Genomic DNA, 21,591 nt, shown 5'->3' with positions numbered 1-21,591 from the left:
CACCAACAACTTCACTTCCCCCTCTGCTGCTGGGCTAAAACCAGGGCAAGAAAAGCCTCCTGGACGCACGTGCATGCTTCAGTGCAGCAAACTGGCCACAACGTCTACCTCAATAATGCAGGTAGATCACCGGGGCATCAGGATCACCACAGCAATCCTTCATTCAACACTTTGTTTTATGTGTTTTAATAAAAACACAACCTGAGTGCTGCTTGTAAGCGCCTTAGCAAGACCTGAGCATCTTAAACATCCTCATTCTATGACATTACACGTGTATCATAACCCCACCTTGGATGGAATAAATCAACGGAGATGTCATTGATGGAATTTTTTATGAGATCAGGTCACGGGTCCTTTGCGAACATTGACTTCTATTGCTGTCCCCTGACTCTTTTTCCCCCCCCCAAGAGTGTGAATGGGGTTTAAATAGCCTATAAACTATGTCTCACCATGTACTCATAAAACAGCTCTGATACAACCACAGCAGACAACACACTACACCTATACTCATGGAATCCTGGGTTACAATTAGTAACCAACGTACTGTAACCGAGAGATTGTAACTGCAATCCAAGCTGGTTTGATAAAAAGGAGTCTTTTGGTTCTAGCAGTGCCAGTTCCACCTTAATCTAGTCCTGCCTGGAAGCCATTGAGCAGAAGCATGTCCTCTAAGAATTTGTGTCTGATGTTGTACCTTCTGTCGTGAGGAGTTAACAAGGAAAAGCAATATTCACCGAGTTATGATGCTCCTTCTGTAAAGATTTTATGAGCCCCGGGCGTCTTAAATGTCTTCTTTCTATGACATTACATGCATAGCATAACCCCACCTTGGATGGAACAAATCAACTGAGATGTTATCGATTGGATTTTCATGATATCAAGGCACAGGTCGAAAGCTCACCTCTATTGCTGTCCCCTGAATCTTGTTATTGAAGCTTATTTTTAAGTTGAAGCATTTGGCGAAGTTGCATGGGGTTTAATTAACCTATAAACCGATACCACCACACCAGACGACGCTTTACGACAACATACTACATGGAAACTCATAGAATCCTGGGTCACAATCTGTAACCAACGGCTAATACACTTCCAAGCTGGTTTGCCAACAGCCAATAAACCTAAATGAAGAGGTTAGGCAGGTTAGCTGGCTGTTTGAAGTGTTGCGGTAGCAGCCAGGCTTAAAGTAGTTGCACCTTAGCCTAGTCCTGCCAGGAAGTCATCGAGCAGAAGCACAGTCTATGAGAATTTATGTCCCCAGATGTCCGATGTTGTTGTTTGTACATAACAAGAAAAAGCAAAAGATGTAAGTCTGTAAAGGACATCCCTACTACAGTCATTTACAAGACATTTCTATATGTTTCTAAGAAAATGTGACAAAGAAAAGCATTCCCGTTTGGCTTAGTAGTGGTATGCGCCATGATGAACAGCACAGGTCTGACATTTACCTCCCTTCTGCTCTCCAGACTACCTGCTCCCCATTAATTCTCAGTAATTCAGTGACTGAATGACCAGGCCAGCGGTGACCCCAGTGACGGCTCTTATGCCCCCACTCCAGTCTTCACCTCTCATTTATCTCTTTCGTCGCACACAAGCAGTCAGTCAGGCAGCCAGCTGGCCGGCTAACCGGTTATTCATTCAGCCCAAGCACATCGTGGTTTTAAACAAGCTTCTGTGAGAAAACTTGTCAGCGTCTGAGCACGACGGTGACAAACACTCTCCTCTTTGTGTCAGAACGCCGTGCTTCGCCTGTCTTCACCCTTTCTGGTGGCTTTTAACGAAGGTGATCGAGGAACTGGAGCTTATTGCACTGTAAATTACTCTGAATGAGAGCATCGCAATAAAAATGGAAAATGGAAGGGTGCAGCGAGCCGGTTAGCTCCAATGCCTCGTCGCCACCTGGAAAACACTTAAAGGATGCTTATTACAGCGCCCTCGGCTCTGCCAGTGGAACATGAGGCTCCTAATCTCCGGGTCACAGGTGCCTTTAAATTAAAATGCACCCGTGGATACTTCAACATCATTACAAAGACTTGATTTATGACATCCAACACATGCCAACAAAGTCCTTCTTTGTGGTTAGGTGTTCCATTTTTAGAACTAGCCCTCATGAAGCTAGTATGGTACACCAGGGTCACATTCACGGCTGCCAAAAAAATGTTCTCTGTTTATGGAAACAATGGCGCATTGTACATTTCATTGCAAACCCGGTGCTACGTCATCCAGAAATGCTTCAAATGATCCTCCCAACGTTGTGGCTGATGGTTCGATGGTGCAAACACCACTCCATGGTGCAATAATGGCTGATTGAATCACAGCGGTGGATAGTTTCAGTGTTAATACACATTCTGGTTCTAACCCGCAAATCTACAACGTCACACAGCAGCGTCTGCAAACCAGTGCAGAACAGTTCCAGAATAAACACACCTATTCATATGAAGTGGCTTGTAACGTGAATGAGTGGGAGGCATTATTTTTTCCCATTGAAGACATAGGTACAGCAGGAGAAAACCGGTTTTGCAGATTTTTATTATTTTTTTATTCAATTTAGCCCTGGATCCCAAAAGAGAAATACTCGAGAACTGAGGATTTAGATCCCTGCGACAATTTCTGGCATCAAACATCTGTATAATCAGGCTGTCAGAAGCAAACTGATGCAAAGCTTGAAGCTGAGTCGAGACCAAAGCAACAAAACAACACTACAGAAAAGAAACGCCATCGAACGATGAAGCTATACCTGCGGCTAAAGGTAAAGGTGCTTATATGGTACTGCGGGACCTAAACGCAAGGACCTACATACGTAGCCTACGCCCATGAGAGTCATTTATACTTGTGCGCTCGTCAGTCTGGCTCGTTCTGTAGCAACACCACCCAAACGCTAGTCGGCGCTGTTTGTTTTTGTTTCTACTTCCTGCTTCACTTTCAACAATAGCGACTGAAACTTTCACGAGTCATACCAGTGTCTGAATCACCAAACCTCCTCAGTTAACCTTACCGATTCTATATTGATCCAAAACAATCAATTTGAAAATTGCGGTGAAGGAGAAGCAGACGGAAATACTAAAGAGGAAACACGCTTCTACCAAGCGGACCACATCACAGCTCTTGCGCTCTGCGTTGCCGCGGCGCGTAGGTGCACATCAGCTACGGCGCTAGGCTTTGCGTAGGTGTCTGCATTATCGACGTAGCCTCTGCGCCAACTTAACGCAGAAGTCTAAACTGCCTATAAAGTGTGAGCTAATTTTAAATGCAGTTCCTCAAATGCCCACCAGATGGGGTGAGTTTTTAAAAAACTAATCTGGTTAAATTATATCAAGTCTTAATGTCATGACTAATTTGGGGCGTGGCCAAGACATGTCTAGACATCACCTGCTGACCTCAGCTCTGATCATTTTCAAGTTAGTCGGGAATCAGATGGAGTTGGGTGCGGCTTCATCCATCTTTACGTACAGTCGATGAGAATCACCAGAGTAGCTGCTAATGTAAAGAAAACATTCTTCCAGCTTCTGATATAACCTAGTAAATCAGTCTGACCAGAGAACTTGGTAAACAGTGAATTTTGAGTGTTGCCGTAACAAGCTGGCGCCGACTGGCTCATTCAGGCTCCCTTCAGACTATCGATGTCATCCTGTCAACTCAGCAAGGTGTGCGTCTGAATGTTCATGCACAGCGCTGCACTTCAAATGCTCAGATTCTTTTCCAGCACACGGTACCGTCAGGGAGTCATCTGATCAACTACAAATTCATTCTGCAGCTCGTCATCCTCAAGACGTACAGAGAGTAATAAAGAGCTACCTCCTGACACAGATCATGCAGCCTCAACCAAGCCCTGATCTCAACGTTAACGGAGGAGACAGAATAAACTGGGAGAAGCCTAAATCCACAGAAGAAGTGGAGGTGTCAAGTTCTCCCAGGATACCTGGAGCAACCTAGTTCTGTTTTAAAGGCAAAGAGTTGTCACATTAAATACTGATTTGATTTACAGGTTCTCCGTTTGGTACGGTGAATAAAAATGAAAGCATCTTCACTTCCTTTCAGTGCCTGCAACTTTTTTGCACAGTACTGTGTGTGTGTTATGACGCAACACCTCGGTATAGTTTGATCAAACTTTGTACAACACAGTTAATCATTGCATACTGTTCGGTGGCATCAGCTCCCTCTCGCTCTAACCACACCCACTCACAGGCAGACTTTGTATTCAAGCAGCCCTTTAGTGCTGATGCCATGTCCAGGTACGTAAGACCAGCCCTTCCCTCACATCTACAGCCCAGCTGATCCAGAGCTATTTAAACCAATGGAGCTTGTGCAGTTAGGCCTCTGTTATGCAGAGCCAGTTAACTACACATCCAGTGACTGACAGCTTTAAGTATCAAGGGAGGAAATCGATTTATTTTCCCGTGCGTCAAAGACGGTTAACTGGGTCAGAGGTACAAGTAAAAAAAAAATAATAATAAAAGAAAGTAAGGAGCACTGGACAAATTACACAATTAAACCACTGTTACTGTGTGGTCCATCATATTCATCCTATCTGCTGTTATTTGCTGTTAATTTTACACGATATATAACTATAACTAATGTACGAGACAGCGACTGAACATGACACAACCTAAAATAATAACCTGCAATACTGTAAATAAATGTCGGCTTTGCTGCTATCCACTGATGGATTCAACATTAAAGTGCTTTTAACTGTTCTCGTTATAGTTCATAAAAGCTTTTACAGTCACTGTTGTTGTTACAAAGCGAGGACAAATACTCTGCCACACAGGAAGTGAGGGGGTATCCAAAAAAACTGGACCCAAAAACAAACTGGACCCACTAGGTTTCTTCAGTTCTAAATGACTGGTGGTGATGGGTTGGGTGTTTGGTGACCACTGTAAAACTCGCATGATGAGGGTCTGACCCAGTCCAATCGCTATGATATACCTAGATGAGTGAAAACCTTCATAGACGAAGCAGTGGGTTATATATTCTAGTTGGTTTGGAATAAAGGAGAAAAACTGGTGGTGCTCTCAATGAAGAGTAGACATTACAACTCCAACGTTATGAAAGTGAAGCAATGACCACATGAGTGTGTGCAGGTATGATAAGTGCAGATGCAAACAAAGTTGATTCTAACTCTGACCTATGCTGATCAATCAGAACTCATTTTAGTTCAGGGGCCACATATAATTTGATCTCAAGGGGGCTGGACCAGTCACATAACAGCATGATAACCTCTAAATAATAACAAAATTTTCCCTTTGTTTTAGTGCAAAGACGTACTTTATGAAAATGTTTACATTTAATGAACTATCCTTTTACGAAACATTTTCTGAACAACCTGAAATTCATTCATCTATTCATTTTCTGTAGCGAGAGGCGGGGTACACCCTGGACAGGTCTCCAGTCTATCACAGGGCTAAAGGCTCATTTAAAGTACTGCGGAATCTAGACGCTGTAACTTACGTACGTAGCCTACGCCGGTGCGAGCCATTCATACTTGTGCCTCATTAGTCTGGCTCACTCTGTAACAACGCTACCCAAACACTAGTTGGCGCTGTGTCTCTTTTGCCAGTTGTTTCTACTTTCACTTTCAACAATGGCGACTGAAACTTTCCGCCGAAATTTTGCCGAACATGAGTCATACAAATGTTTGCATCTCCAAACCTCGTCAGTTAACCTTCCATTTGTATTGATGCAAAACCATCGAGTCGAAAATTGTGGAGATGGAGAAGCAGCCGGAAATACACAACAACCAAGCGGACCAATCACAGCTCTTGTCAACTTAGGAACAGATGGCAATTTTATTGAAAAATTGCAGTTAATGTCTTCTATGTCATTTTCGCACTTTGCAAGTTCATCCCGCGGACCATATCGGACCCTCTGGCCGTATGTTTGACACCCGTTGATCTAAACCTTAATTTCTGAGGTTCGCTGTGACTGCATTTCCCCCCCCCCCCAATCCTACTTTAATTTTAAACCTCTACATGTAGCATTAGCGAAAACAAAAACAGCAGCAATTACACTACAATTATGTCAGTGCTCTGCCAGTACTTCTCAAGCCGATCTAACGCCTACTGCAAATTCCTGCAGATTTACTGAATTTGGCAATTAGGCGCTTGTGACTCCGATGTTGCTGTTCATACGCGGTGTTACTGAAATAAGTCCCTCTCTGTTTAATGGATTCTTTGGAAGCTAATTATAATTGTACAGGAAGAGGCCGTGACAACCCCACTCAGTTTATCGCAGGCCGAGAGCTTCTCACTGCGGCTGCAACTGTTCAAATGACAGGGTTATGCGGGCGTCTTCAGTCACAAGGCTGCCGAAAAGGATCTATTGGCTTTAACTTTCAGTTAAAATGCCTTCATTGAGCAAAGCGGTCACATGTTTACCCTGGAGTCCAAAGTACTTTGACCATTCATACAGACTTTGCCACACAGATGCCTGAGCAGGGTGCAACTATCTCGCTAGCTTTGCCAATCGGCATTTAACATGAGGCGGCATCGCTCCGGTGAAGATCTACAGATTTAAAAACATTAAATTAATAAAAAAGACAACATTTAAGAGAGGAGAAATGTCATGGTGATTAGATTGCTCACTGTTAAGTTCAAAACCAGCAATTCAAGCATGTAATTTAAACAAATATAGCTAAACTAACCCGAAACATCCTTTACAATGAGGTATTTAGTCGACGGCTAGAAACTCTTATGGGATTATTTCACCTTCTATAGTGGCTCTACCTCTGAGAAGTGTTTGTACAGCTACACTTCCCCCTGCTGTCTTACTCCCTCTTACAATGGTGGCAATTATTTCTATGCTACAGTCTGCTGACTGTTCCACAAATACCAAGAAATCCAGAGTTGCTCAAGTGTGAAATACAGGGTTTTGCGTGAAGGGAGCTGATATCAGCACGGTAAGTCTACTAAACTGTTATGGCCAATGTTTCCTGAAATGGATCTGCAGCAACGCAAACATTTATTCAGACAGAGATGAACATAAAACAGGTGCATGCGATGAGCAGGCAATATTCCCAGGAAAATGTCAAAAAAAAAATTGATGAAAGACTGCAGATGATTTTTTTCTGGGCCAGTCAACCACACACAGAGCCTTTCTTAAAATAGTGTGATCTATAATTTGTCTGCTGTTAATATACTCCAGAAACATGCCCACGCATACAGCATCCAACCTAAATAAACAGGAAAGTGACGATGACGTTGATGCTCTGTTGTGCACAAGCAGCCTGATGAAACATCGCTGTGGTGTAGACTGCCGCTCGCACAAAAAGTAAAAAAAAAATACTCCTCGGGTTCAGTTCTGGGCCAGGTGGGACCTTTTGCTGCAGGTCATTCCCCGACGCCATCTTCTGTCAGCCTTTGAGCCTTTGTTGGCCTTCTGACTGGTCTGCTGACCACCAACCGGAGGGCTCCTACCCTTTGTCAAAGCTGCACTTTGTACGTTACCGTTGCTAGGTTTGACAAACAATAACCATGCGGGGGTCCACTGCAATGGAAAAACCTTGAAAACCTGTAGTATTAGAGGTAATGTGGAGGCGAGGCAGCTAATGTCATGCATAATTATTTCCCCCGCTTTCACGTTTTGAAAGAATCACAATTATCAGTGATATTTACCTGTTTTTAATGGGACTTGAGTCTTCTGGTTGGTAGCAAACAGACCAATTAGAAGGCCAAAGAAGGGTCAATTAAGGGTCCCAAATACTAAACAAAAGAGTTGAAGACATCCCCTTTGATGTGTTTCATGCTTTTATAGTATATTTCATTCATTATCTAGTACTGATTCTCTATTCTCAAGAGGAGAACCGAGCCGATCCCTGCTATCATTGGGCAAGACAGGCCGCCAGTCTGTCAAAGGGCTGACAAGCAACCGTTTACACCCACATCCACACCTATGTATGGTCAATTTAGAATAACCAGTTAGCCTAACAAGCAATTCTTTCCACCATCTGTGGATCATCCCACAGATACTTGATCAGTTTGGGATCTAGTGAATTTGGAGGCCAGGTCAACACCTTGTCCTGTTCTTCATGTTTCTTTATCGTTGCCATTGGGTGGATGGGAGGGTAACATCTACACCAATGAATGCCAGGTCCAAAAGTTTCCCAGCAGAAGATTGAATTCTCACAAGATGCTCAATGTTATTCACTTCTCCTGTCTGTGGCTTTAATGTTGCGGCGGATCGGCGTAGATGGTTTATGGTGTAGTGGTGAGACGTCAGCTCTCTGCACTCAAAAACAGGATGCTCCGCTAGACAAAAGCTAAAATAAAAACACATCTAGTCTGACATGGGTAGCGCCGTACGTGGCTAGAATCAATCAAACAAACAGCCCGTGTTCAAACACGTCTTATGACACCACCGGTCAGCCATGCAAATTCACAGGTCAAAGTTCTTCGCTGAGGAACTTCCATCGGTGTGCCCTGCAAACATCGCACAACTCGAGCTGGGTTCCAGAACAGTCAGATCACAGCTTAAAGTCACATAAACAGCTGACACATAAACACACTTGTGCAGAAGCATTTAAAAAAGGGCACAAGCCGGCATCAGGGGCCCGGCGTAGAGTGAAGGTAGAGGCAGTGCACTTGGCTGCCACCCAGGGCCCCTGTGTTTATGTGGCTGAAAAGAGGCCGCTGGCCCTTTAAAAGCTAAGATGGTGTCCTGCGAGCTTGCAGTCGCTGCCTTCCGTTTCCTCCCCTGCCTCTCAGAGATCACAGAGCATTTAAAATTGAACCTGAACTAACCTCCCGGCAGAGCCGGACACGGCGGCTTCCGCGTCCGCCGCGGACATGACAGTTGCCTCAGAGGGATGTTCTTGCAATGCAAACGAGGTTACAAAACTCTTCCACTAATTGCAAGACAAACTGCCTGCAAGGATACACTTGTAACTGCTGCAAACACACACACAGGGTACGCTCACTGACATTCATCTGTGGCACATGTTGAGCTGACAATGTCATCTCTGCTTGTGCACAGCCAGATCACCCACACAGGTGGATGGTTTTTTTTGTTTTTTTTTCCAACCCATTGTCCAATAACGTGCACTTACTTTCTTGTTACGGGTCTCCGTGTGCATCTCGGTTGCCGGAGCGGTGCAGCGGCGGAGGGGTGGAGCAGCAGGAGCAGGAGGGGGTCGGTCGGGGGGCTTTGGGTGTAGCTCTATCTGAATAAGAACTGTCAGGGAGAGAGAGGAGGGCTTGGGAGGGGGCTAGTTTTCCACCTTTACAGTCAAATTTCGGGATATAGGAACACGATCCCTGCCTCTTCCAGTGTCTCTTTTCAGTTCATATCCGCAGCGTCGAAGGCTCCCTGTGCTCCCCCCCAAAAACAACCAGCCAGTCTCTCTGTGTCTCTCCCTCTCTCTCTGTCGGCGTGTTGTTGCCGTGTATTCAAGGGCTGGGCTCTCTCTCTCTGCCTTTTCCTCCTCCGCCTCTCCCTGCTTGTGACCCCACCCTGCGTCCCCACCCCTCATCTCTCTGTCAGTCAGGAGCTGCGCAGCCTTGCAGCCCTGCAGAAGAGCGGAGCCGAGCCGAGCCGGGCTGCCTGCGACCCGGGCAGGCTGAGGAGGCGGGCCAGCCCAGGCAGGAGCTGCAACAGAACCGCGCATACACACACACGCCAAAAAATAATTTTAAAATCTTTAATTGCATGCAACCAGCAGGGCTCTCTTCGCATCCACACCCTCCCATCTATCAATGCATCTCTGCAGCTCAGAGAAGCGCCCATGTCACCTTACTGACGTCAGCCAGCAGGCTAATTGAGGACACTTGAGCTGGGTGGGGAGGGAGGGAGGGAGGTAGTGGGGAGGGAGCAGGTTAGAGTATATTTTCAGTAAGGCGCTGCAGCAGTGCGTTTGATAAATACAGCGCTTAAATAAGGACAGTCAGTGCTAATGAGTAAAGACGCGGTTACAGCCACACCCTCAGCAATAAAGCGGGGTGTGGCGCGTGTGAGGACACGTTCGTTTATTCATTGTGGAATTGTACATAGTACAACATGATGCAGGCAGCGTGTTGGGACTGATGTGGATTTGCATATTAACTAAAACGACAAACAATATAATACATGCCCATTCTCAATATTTATTTATGTCTTAAATTATTATTTTTTTTAAATATTAAAAAAAATTCAGAACAAAACACTCCTCGCCTCAGCGGTGGTATAATATTTAAAAAATATATATATTTTTTATTATTATTTTCAAACAAGCTTGCGGTTTATTTCTGGACTACATTTCCCATGATTCCATACCGGAAGTGATTGAACCAAAGAAGGAAGCATGAAAAGGTAAACATAACTTTCACTCATCAGTGTCCCACATTGATAATTTCATAGAATTAAACCGTTTAAAGTCATCTCAGTTTATTTAAAACAGCGTTTAAAGGTCGCATTACGAGAAAACAGAAAATTAAAGCCGTCACGTGCCTTTTACGCGGATTATTCGCGGTACTTATGTTGTCATGGAGATGGCTACAACCGTCTAAGCTAGCGTTAGCCTGTCTGTAAGGTAGCAGGTGTATATTTTGTTATTATATTGTTATAAATACGTTAATTAGACTTTTAAATTGTATTAACCGGTTCTGCAGACACGTATCGTTTTATTAGTAGTGCTATAACTGCACCCTGGGGCTTTTTTTTTTAGAGCATGAGTTAAATATTAATAGTAATAGTAATACGTAGCCTCATGTTGACTGTCTCCAGAGTCTCTTTACGTGTTTCCAGCTGTTATTTGCTCACATATATAATGTGTTTTGATGCAAATCTTCAGAAATCCCTTTAGAAAGACAGTTTTATTTGACAGATGCAGCAGTGTCTCGGATGCAATCTCCCAAAACACATGAAGTTTCTTGGTATTTTTTTTCTCTAATATTTCCATAAAGCAACCTGAATAAACACTACAAGACAGAGGAGACACATTTATAACTTTCAGTTTAAGGCTAAATCAATTAATCAGCTATTATATGTTGGCAGCTAGTTTAGTTACCAAATGAAAATGCTAAATTTGAGTTTAAAAGCTGTCAATTTACCACGACTTTCTTATTTATTTATATAAAAAACTATATAAAATAAAATATTGAATAAGATGCAGTTGGTTCAATTCAGTTCATCATCATAGTTGTGTGATTTTTATCTAGAAACCTGAATGTAAGATTAAGATTAAGAAAACCTTTATTTGTCCCACAATGGGGAAATTGCAGTTTATGACAGCATAGAAAAGAGTAGCAAAAATATTAAGAGTAAAAAGTGTAGGGTATAAAAGATATATAATAAAATAAAATGCACGTATTGGCATATATGCAAAAAGTACCACGGACTATACAGGGTTTTGAATTGCACAGATGATTGTCAGATATTGCACAGATATACCAGGTGTAACTGGGTTATGAGGTTGTACACACTGCATAGTAAATAGTAAAAGTGTTAAACCTTGAGGTGTAATAATATTGCACATATTAAGAGTGTTCGTTGTGGAGCCTAACCGCAGCAGGAAAGGAAACTAGTTGACTGTTGCTAGTCTGTTGTTAGTTGTTGTACCGAATACTGTCTACAGAATGACACAACGCTGTAATAATGTGTGATCGTGTTTGTGTTATATCTCTACCTCCTGTCAGAGTTACTCGGCGGCCCTGTGAAGACGGCCCACTGCTGGAGGAGCAGGAGACGGAGGGCCAGCGGCAGCTGCACAGCCTCCTGCTGCAGCAGCTCCACACCGACGTCGACATCGATCGGTCAGAAACTGTTTGTATCCGTAGAGGACGGGTTAAAGCACAGTCTGGACATGTACAGGACCAGCTTGATAAAACACCACAGACTGAATGGATAGAACAGCCGTGTTCTGTCTAGATGTCCTTTAAAAACTGAAGACATCCGCTCAGACCAGAACAGATGATAAAACACAGAACCACAACATGACTTCTAGTAATTCAGTAGCATTCAAATAGCTCTGCTTTCTTTAGAACACACACTGCAAGCTAGTGTATTGTGAAATGTGCAGGTTTCAAACCAATTCTGACACTTAAGAATAGCTGTTGTTTGGAGTGAAAAATTCTAGCTGATGGAAATTAGATAAATTGTCTTTTTTTTTCAGATCAGCCTATTTAAGATTTTTAAACAAGACCGTAAATTATCACAATATGTATTACACTGTAAAGTTTGATAGTAATATCTATAGCTTAGTGGATATGAAATTAGATAATATACCTCAAATATCAGTCAAATTGTTGAATATGTTTCAATTTCAGTAGTTTTGGATGTGGTTTCTTCTGCCTTCATAAATATCTGTCCTCAATTTAATTAAAGTGAAACTTGTGGTTTATCTCTGACTGGATGGTTTCACTGTCACACACATAGAATATATAAATAAGCGTTTAACCACGAGAATAAAACCAGTCTGTGAGGTCCTGTGTAGCTCAGTGGGCATTTGTCATGCACAGTCACTTCCTATTATAAAACATGTGAAGCAACAATTAGGCCACATGACTTTAAAACCAAACCTGCAGCTTTGGCAGAGCTGTGAGGCCTGATCTCATTTTGAAATCGACTCTCCCTCACAGATGTGTAGCCAAGAAGCAGTGCTTCGCCCCGGCAGCGGTCTATCGGCCGTTTGGGGACCAGGCGGCGGGGGTGAAGAGCCTCTCCCAGTTCCAGGCTCTGCAGGACGGAGAGAAGGAGCTGGCCAGTCTGCGGGAGCTGGGTCTTACCGAGGCTGAGATCCAGCTGTGGATGAGCAGAGATGCAGAGGAGGCAGCAGAGAAGGTAAAACTTTCTGTCCGGTTTGATCGCCGGCCTCACATGTGTGGAGCTTTATAAGGCCTCCAGACAAACTCAGGTCATGTGAGCTGGAAACTAGGAATTGCCTCATAAATGTATGATATGAGAGTCTAGTGTTTGTTCTTGTCTTTTGTTGAACTGCATGCATGAAAGTGTAAGAACAAACAAATTATTGAGAGATAGCTTTAGAGCTTTTAGAGGTCTGAATACCTTTCTATAAATGTCTATATTTACCTCTGTATTTACTCTTTGGGGGGAAATAACTCCTGATTTTCATGCTGGTGCTGGTGAGACATCCAAGTGCAGTTTAAAAAGCTTTAATCTCTTTAATTCAAATTATGTGTGAATGACACAAACGAATGTCTAACCGCACCTTTGTGCCCACACAGCACCACGGTGTGTGTGCAGCTCCGGATGCAATGCACCAGCGCCTGCAGGTGATTCGAGACAAGATTGAAGCCAGAGCGGCTCTCCTGTCCCGGCCACAGCGCTTCTCCGCCAGCCGCCCGCTGTCACGCCGGGAGATGGAGATCGAACAGGCGCTGTTTCAGGGGAGCGATCGCCTCGGTTTCCTCACCGCGCTTTACCATCGAGGTACGGAGCGCACGGAGCTAAACACAGCTCTGCAGACAAAGAATGTGAAACAATGACACAAACAATGAGAATTCAGAAAGAAAGAGAAACTCACACTTCAAAGTTGACCTTAGATGTGGAACAGAGATGGAAATGATGTTATCTACTTTCCAGGACTTAAATTACAGCCTTCAGTTTTAGAAGTCAGAGGCAACAGTTATCTAAATTAAAAAAAGGTAACTCACATCTGAGTTCATGAAAGAAGAAACCAGATCTGATCTTGGAATAACCACAGAGAAGAAGTCTGAGGATATGAGATGAGAAGAATATTTTAAATAAATCTGCAGTCATGTAAAAGATGTCTGTTGTGTTGTTTCCATCACAGATGAAGATAACCAGGAGAGCCAGCGGGGGGCGTCATCTTCTGACCCGATGGACTCTCTCTACAGAGATGTTCTCCACAAGGAAAAGCAGGCTCCACCTCAGGACTGTGAGGGTGAACCACACCTGTCCTCACACAGAACTGTACCTGACCAGTCACAGAACTCACCGAGTGACAACAACCAATCAAAACACACTTCCATCGATCAATCAGAACTGTCGGTCCAGTTAGAGTCTAATTCAGACGCCTCAGAGCGGCAGGAAGGACCAGAGCAGCCGCGACCTGCTGCTCCGACGCACATAAATAAAATAAATATAAGCCAGCCGATCGGCAGTCTGTGTGGAGCGGCGAAGGCGAAGCCAGGCAGCCCGCTGACCGTCAGAGGACAGATCGAGACAGTTACAGATGAAGAAATCCTGGAGAACCGGGAATCTGAAGAAGGGATCCGGAGCATCCCGAGGTTCAGGAACTACGAGCCGGGAAAACCCTCCAAGGTTTCTACATCTTCTATGTGTTGGCTAGACCCTCTGTTTCATGGTGCTAACAGTTACCAAACACATGTTGAAAAGTATTTAATCAGCGACAACATGTATTATTTATATATTTATGTCTGAACATTTTATTCTACTCATTCAAAAGAGAAACAAAGAACCTAGAAAAGCTCTCAGCCCTCCCTCATCCAACATGGCTGCTGTTTAACACATTACCTCACTTGAAAGTATGCACTTCCATCTTAGTGTGCGGTGTATTAGACTCTGCTCATTCCACAATTAAAATGCAATTACATTCCCCACGGGGATACGATCAGAGACACAGTGCCGCTTTGAAGCTGTATGTTTGCAGCACAACAATACACTCGTGGCAGAATCATCCAGCTTGAACATCTTAGAAAGTAATTAAATCCTCTCAGGGTAATTAAAACCTTAAGATCTCTACTAACTCATACCTTTCACTTGATGATGAATATTATATACTACATCATTAGATGTAGTGAACACTGTGGGAGGATGATTTAAGAACAGTTTCTTAACGAGCGATCATTTCGTGACTTATTTATTAGTTTTCCGTTCTGCAGGTTCTGTGTGTGAAGAACCTGAGTGCACAGGCGTCAGTGGCCCAGCTGGTGGCGCTGTTCTCCAGATTTGAGCAGAAGAACGGGCCTCCTGTTCTTTACCGGCTGCTCACGGGAAGGATGAAGGGTCAGGCCTTCGTCACTCTGCCAGGTGAGAAGAAGCGTCGTGTCTGTCGGGGCCGTGACGATCTTCTCACATTCGCTCGCTCACATATTAGGTGTGTTTGTTTTCCTTTTGGCAGACGCTGAAACGGCCCAGAATGCCTTGCGGTTGCTCCACGGATACCGGTTGCTAGGGAAACCTTTGGTGGTTGAGTTTGGCCGTGAACGGCAGGAAGAGGAGAAACAGAAGGAGAGGGCTGGGCAGGAGGAGAAGAAATGAATAAGAAGAAATCATTTGTGACTGGAACAGATCCTTAAGAATTGATTATTTATTTTGTTCTGTACATAGAGAGGCCTTCATCCCCTTTTTTGTAATGTTAATAAATTGATGTTTTGCTTCAAACCACTGTCTTATCAGGTGTAATTATTAAACTAAAACATTCTTACTAACCTAAAAGCACACATTTCTTTCATTTTCTTCCATACACTTCAACGTTTCCTCTTTACAGTCAGTGTGATGTGCTTGTTTCCTGTCATTTATCTCCAGTTTTTTGTCAACAATTTAGTTTAAAGTACCAGAGCAGAAAACCTAGTTAAACTTGTCAGAAGGTTTCTATTTATTTCTGCATTTTGCTCTGAAACAAAATACTGAAAACAGTTTCTCCTATGTCTGATCAAAGGAAGACACTAGAACACTACTAAAGTTTCTAATTCTGATCAATACAGGCAGAAGAGTGCATCTTTAGTCAGAGTGTTGCATTATGGGATAGTATGAAAGAAGTTGATTTACTGGAAAAGACATAATGTGTTATAATTTGGGATGACAGAAAGCGTCTTTACCGCTGCAATATACATTTAAATTAAATGTTTTTCGTCTTTTGGACACTAGGTGGAGCCATTGAGTCGTTAAGGTTGGAAGAAAACTTGTCCAGAAGAAGAGTAGACACAAAGTTTGAAGTCATAACACAGGTGATCCTTTAAAATGACCTCCTCACACTGGTACTGTTGACATGTTGCAGGACTGAGTGGCGCAGCCGTGCGTGCAACAAAAAAGGTGGAGGAACGTCAAGAAGATTGGTCCTTTGTGAAATCCAAGTAGAGGAGGAGACGTCTGAAGATCTGAGGACAGACGTAAGAGGAGGTAAAGTGGTAAAGCATTGGACTTCTACTAGCAAAACATAGGAATCCATGCCATTAACTTGGCAGCTGTATGTCTGTGGGATCGTTACCGCATTTTATGTAAAGTGCATGCAAGGTAGCTAGGTCTGAAATGTACATACTGCCTGTGAGCCATACTTGGTGATTTCTGATTGACGATGGATGAGTTTTTAATTATTAAAACACAGAAATTTGGCTTGACATCTCTCAACCACAGATTCTTGACCATTCTCTCTCACTGTTCATCTTCCCGGGTGAAAGGTGGGTGGGGAGTGACCGCAACACTCACAGCAAAATACAGAATTATTTCACATTCAACAGAGCAACACAGTGTTGAATAGTCAACGCACATCGATTTCACATGGGGACAAGTGGAGCAGACTGTATTGAGGTCCGTAGAGGAAAACCAAAAGCCTCTCTGTGTGACTTACAGCACAGAATCTCCCTTCCAGAGAAGTCTGTCACGAAGGAGCAACCTTTGGAGATATCTCAGCCAACTAACCCCTGGAAAATCACATCTAACGTCCAGGAGGTTGTTGAGCAAAACTCCAGTTTTGAGTTTCCAGCGCTCCAGACAGAGCAGACTCAACCCCCCATACAACAGGAGCAGGAGCAGGAGCAGAAGAACAACAAGACCCGTGACCTGAAGAGGGGATCCAAAGAGACAAGATGGCAACCCAAAGAATCACCAAAAACCAGAACGGTCCCCCACATCTCCCGAGATGTCTGGCGAAGTATCTGCCATGGACCCTGAGGTACCTGAAGTACCTGAAATACCTGGTGCAGCTTCAGAAGTGCCTGCGGCAGCTCCTGTTATACTTGGTGCAGTGACTGCCAATACTCTCATGCTTCCTGGTGCAGCTCCAGGTCTGAGAGGTCACAGATTAACTCGGGGTGACTTCTAAACAACTGAAGGCCTCTGTTACGTTTGCTAACGTTAATGTCCATGAGTCCACCATCAGGAGGCCACTGAACAACCATGGTGTGGATGGCAGAGTGGCAAGGACAAAGACATTGCTCTCAAAAAAGAACATTTCTGCCCGAGTGCAGTTTGAATTATTTGGTTTTAATGAGAGGCTCAGTTAAAACCAGGAAAGGCTTTCGGATAAAATAGTGTTTTATGCAGTGATTGACATCCCTGAAACAGACAGTAGGATTTCTGTGTATGTGTTGGCACATATGATGCTAAAAGATGAGTGATGTGGCCTGTGGCAGAACCATTAAGAGCTTTAAAAGTAATTAGTAAGATTAACGGCAATCCTACAACATACTGGAAGCCAATGGAGACCTGTTAAAACCAGACGAAGGAGCACTAAGGACCAGCAGCAGACTGCTTGGCGCCCCCTGTTGGCTGAATGGTACTGTCACGTTTCCCTGAACCTGATGAGAGATTAGTCATTTCTCTGCAGAATCATGTGTGTTTCAGGTGATTATTTTTCAGATATACACTATATTGCAAAAAGAATTGGCTCATCTGCCTTTACACCTATATGAACTTAAGTGATGCCAGCCCACCCTTTGCAGCTATAACACCTCCAACTCTTCTGGGAAGGCTTTCCACAAGGTTTAGGAGTTTGTTTATGGGAAATTTTGACCATTCTTCCAGAAGCACATTTGTGAGGTCTGATACTGGTGTTGGACGAGAAGGCCTGGCTCACAGTCTTCACTCTAATTCATCCCAAAGGTACTGTGCAGGCCAGTCAAGATCTTCCACACCAAACTCTCTCATCCATGTCTTTATGGACCTTGCAGTCATGTTGGAACAGGAAGGGACCATCCCCAAACTGTTCCTACAAAGTTGGGAGCATGGGATTGTCCAAAATCTCTTGGTATCCTGAAGCATTCAGAGTTCCTTTCACTGGAACTAAGGGGCCAAGCCCAGCTCCTGAAAAACACCCCTACACCATAATCTCCCCTCCACCAAACTTCACACTTGGCTCAATACATTCAGACAAGTACCGTTCTCCTGGCAACCGCCAAACCCAGATTCATCCATCAGATTACCAGATGGAGAAGCGTGATTCGTCACTCCAGAGAACACGTCTCCACTGCTCTAGAGTCCAGTGGTGGCGTGCTTTACACCACTGCATCCAACGCTTTGCATTGCACTTGGTGATGTACGGTTTGGATGCAGCTGCTCAGCCATGGAAACCCATTCCATGAAACTCTCTACACTGTTCTTGAGCTAATCCGAAGGCCACATGAAGTTTTGAGGAGGAATCCTATCACAGTACCACGCTGGAATTCACAGAGCTCCTGAGAGCGAATAAATTCTTTCATGAATGCACCTGTGGCCATGGAAGTGATTGGAACACCTGAATTAGATTATTTGGATGGGTGAGTGAATACTGGAAATGTTCACAAGGGGACAAAAGGCGCTCATGAGCATTTACTGAATGTTTTCTGATGTGTTTGCCTTTCCCAGCGTATCCCTCGTCAGCTTATCTTTAGTGTTCTTTCGGTCAAATTTATTTCTGTCTCTAGCTGCAGCTCCACTCTGGCCTCGACCGCCAGGGAATACTGTCTGCACCGATAAAGACTCAATTGAAACCAGTCCGACAAATCACTGGCTGAATGAGGATAATGATCCAGTCATCACCGGTTCTAACAACAACCTATCAAGCCTCAAATCTCCAAATCATTACCACGGCCTTGTGTGTGTGTAAACTGACCCAGTGAGCGTCACAATCCAGCCGTCAGTTAAGCTTAAACTGGACATCGATCGGATGGAAGCGAGACCTCTGTTTGTTTAAACCTGTTTGTGTCGATCTTCTGTTTGCCCTCAGTTCAGGGCTGTGATCTTTTTCCCATTCTCTGCTGTAAAAAACAGCAGACCCGCCTGTAACGTTGGCGGTCTTCAAATATTAACAGCTGCTCTTTGTCAGTCACGGCAAGTTTATACTTGAGGCTTTTAGGAAATTCGTGGGTGATAAAACCACAGCACAGCAGTTAACATGCAATACAGTAGTAGCACAGAATTGCATGACTAGTAATAGAGAAGAAATAAGATAAAAAGTTAGAGGATAGGAGCTTAGTGCCAGACAGAAGAGAGTAGAGGACATGTGCTCAGTGCATCGTCCCCCAGCAGCCTAAGCCTATAGCAGCATAACTAAGGGATGGTTCAGTCCAGCTCTAATTATAAGCTTGATCAAAAAGGAAAGTCTTAGTCCTGAACTTTGAGATGGAAGTGATCTGTTGGGATGATCTGGTACAATGAGGTCCTTAAGATACGATGGAGATAGGCCTTTAAGGGCCTTGTGTGTAAGGAGGAGGATTTAAAATTCTATTCTAGATTTTAAAGGGAGCCGATGAAGAGAAGCTAAAACTAGAGTAATATCTCTATGGTTAATTCCTGTCAATGCTCTTTCTGCGGCATTTTGAATCAATTGGAGGCTTTTTAAAGAGCTATTTAGACAGTAATGAGTTACAGTAATCCAGCCTGGGAGACACAAATGCATGAACTAGTTTTTTAGCATCACCCTGAGACAGGATGTTCCTAGTTTTGACGATATTACGCAGGTGAAAGAAGGCAGTCCTGGTTTCTTGCTTTATGTGCAAATTAAAGGACATATGCTTGTTGAATATAACACCAAGTTTTTTCACAGTAGTACTGGAGGCCAAGGTAATGCCATCCAAAGACACTAAGTGATTAGATAATGAATCTCTGAGATGTTCAGCGTCAAATACAATGACTTCTGTTTTGTCTGAGTTTAAAAGTAGAAAATTACAGGTCATCTGAGCCTTTATGTCTTTAAGGCATGCTTGACGTTTAACCAGCTGATTGTTTCATCTGGTTTCATGGATAAATATAGCTGGGTGTCATCTGCACAGTTATGGAAGTTTCCTAATAATATTGCCTAAAGAAGGCATGTATAATGTGAAGATGGGAGGCACACTATTGTACTGTCACAGCCAATGAGAACATGTTATATTAGTTCCACCTGTGCTGTGCCTGCATACAAAAAAAAAGAGTACAAAATAAAAAGCTCAACAAATGTAGAAAAAGTTTGCTTTTATTTCCAAATACGAAAACTACACACAATTGTCATTTGTATACATTTATAAACGGACACGTTGCATCACCGCATTTGACTTCAGATGGCAAATGAATGTTTACATTTGAATGTAGAGGTTAGAGACTTCAGGTTTCACACTACGATATTAAGGCACAATGACACTTTGCTTATGAAATGTATCCGACAATTGCGCTTTGATTCGGCTGCTCTTCAGTCCAGGGGTGCATCAGGTAACTGTCAACACACTGCAATGCATCAGTAAAATGTCTGAGTTTCAGGCGATGCGGTAGAAAACTGTAGCCAGGGTCAGGATATTTACAGATGCAGCAGCGTCCATGTTCTTTCAATTGATGGATCAATGTTGGAAAATTACTTAAAGTCTAATTGCTGATGCATCCAGTTAGTCCAAGAATGTAAAACAAATAACGCTGTATAATGTTTCTAAGAACCAATAACATACTATATAGAGTCATTTCAGTTATGGTTTTGTCCACTTTATTGTTGTGAGGATATCAAAGACACAACTGAGATTTTTCAGTCATTCTCAACACATTTTTGATCGTTTTTTAGTTTTAATTTCAATTAATTCGTGAAACAAGTGGCGATTCTAGGTCTTAGATAGAAGAGGGTCCAGATGGGTCGTGGAGTATTGTTAGTGTACTGTAATGGTGTGTCCACACTAGTAGTGAAAGAGTGACAAGCTACAGGACATTCTCAAAGCAAAAGCTACTATCCGACGTCCCGCACTTGATGCAACGGGTCTTTTGAGGTTGTTGTGGTTGTGGTTTCAACTTTTGAAGTTGAAACCACAACCTGATGCGGTGACTTATCAACCAATCATATGCATTTGCCTCACCGTTTGTCGTGTTATGTAGACAGTCAGTTTCCGTTCACAACATGCCATGACCCTTTAAGCAACATGCCGATAAGTCACTGATCACATGACAGTAACAAAATGGACGCCTCCTAGAAGACAGATGAGGAGCCCAGTGGGCATCCGCTAACATTAGGCTGCATATCAGAAATTTTAATATTATTGTAAAAGTTATTGACACAGCTACACTATCCCATCTTCCAACACACTGTAGAGTACTATTAAATGCTATTGAGGGTGCTGAGGTGCTGCCAGTTTTTATACAGGCTATACATATCTGCAGCTCACAGTATTTAGCACATGAGCTGTCTGTTCTCAGCAGATGTGTTCAGGTCAAGAATATAGATTTCATTGATGCAAAGCATTACTTTCTACTGTGTTTTTATTAGGGATGTCATCAGTGACTAGTCGGTGTCAACTTGACTTTCATCACATCACAACAGTCGACTCTAAAAAATCTGAAGTCGTGCAACCCCTAATACAGACAGATATCTTTAATGGTTTTTCATGTTGTAATTGTGCCATCATTTTGCCTTTTAAGTCCCACCACAAACTTCAAAACAATCAACGCTATATTTGGTAAATACACACTTAAAATAGTTTTAGTTGTCATTGTGGGGAGCTCTATTTAAAGAGCAACGGAGTGACAGTGACC

General features: G+C 43.3%; 2 protein-coding genes across 6 annotated transcripts in view; one reads left to right on the top strand and one right to left on the bottom strand.

Annotated features, from left to right (window-relative positions):
• Positions 1 to 9,409, bottom strand: part of klf8 (Kruppel like factor 8) — a 74,411-nt gene extending 65,002 nt beyond the window's left edge. For all 4 annotated transcript variants that reach the window (XM_084564742.1, XM_084564744.1, XM_084564743.1 and 1 more), the window contains exon 1: positions 9,038 to 9,409. In XM_084564742.1, coding sequence (XP_084420868.1) covers positions 9,038 to 9,064 — 27 coding nt within the window. In that variant the 5' untranslated portion in view covers positions 9,065 to 9,409. The remainder of the gene's footprint in view (positions 1 to 9,037) is intronic.
• Positions 9,410 to 10,150: 741 nt separating this feature from the next.
• On the top strand, positions 10,151 to 15,301 carry rbm41 (RNA binding motif protein 41). Of its 2 annotated transcripts, XM_084565496.1 has the most exons (7): positions 10,151 to 10,275; positions 11,601 to 11,717; positions 12,543 to 12,744; positions 13,149 to 13,353; positions 13,718 to 14,208; positions 14,790 to 14,937; positions 15,029 to 15,301. In XM_084565496.1, the coding sequence occupies exons 1-7, from the start codon at positions 10,268 to 10,270 to the stop codon at positions 15,166 to 15,168; spliced, it is 1,311 nt and encodes a 436-aa protein (XP_084421622.1). In that variant the 5' UTR covers positions 10,151 to 10,267; the 3' UTR covers positions 15,169 to 15,301. The 2 variants fall into 2 exon arrangements, with proteins under 2 accessions (XP_084421622.1, XP_084421621.1); XM_084565495.1 differs by lacking the exon at positions 10,151 to 10,275 and having other exon boundaries at positions 11,105 to 11,717.
• The last annotated feature ends 6,290 nt before the right edge of the window (positions 15,302 to 21,591 follow it).

Source organism: Chelon labrosus (genome assembly GCF_963514085.1).
Source record: "Chelon labrosus genome assembly, chromosome: 17".
NCBI lineage: Eukaryota > Metazoa > Chordata > Actinopteri > Mugiliformes > Mugilidae > Chelon > Chelon labrosus.
This window is presented reverse-complemented; position numbering and strand designations above follow the sequence as displayed.

Excerpts from the sequence above, each read along its gene's own strand:
- rbm41 (XM_084565495.1), top strand. The coding sequence starts at position 11,560 with ATGTGTGATCGTGTTTGTGTTATATCTCTACCTCCTGTCAGAGTTACT. Across the intron at positions 11,718-12,542 it reads ACCGACGTCGACATCGATCG|ATGTGTAGCCAAGAAGCAGT; the intron begins GTCAGAAACTGT and ends TCTCCCTCACAG. Across the intron at positions 14,938-15,028 it reads GGCCTTCGTCACTCTGCCAG|ACGCTGAAACGGCCCAGAAT; the intron begins GTGAGAAGAAGC and ends TCCTTTTGGCAG.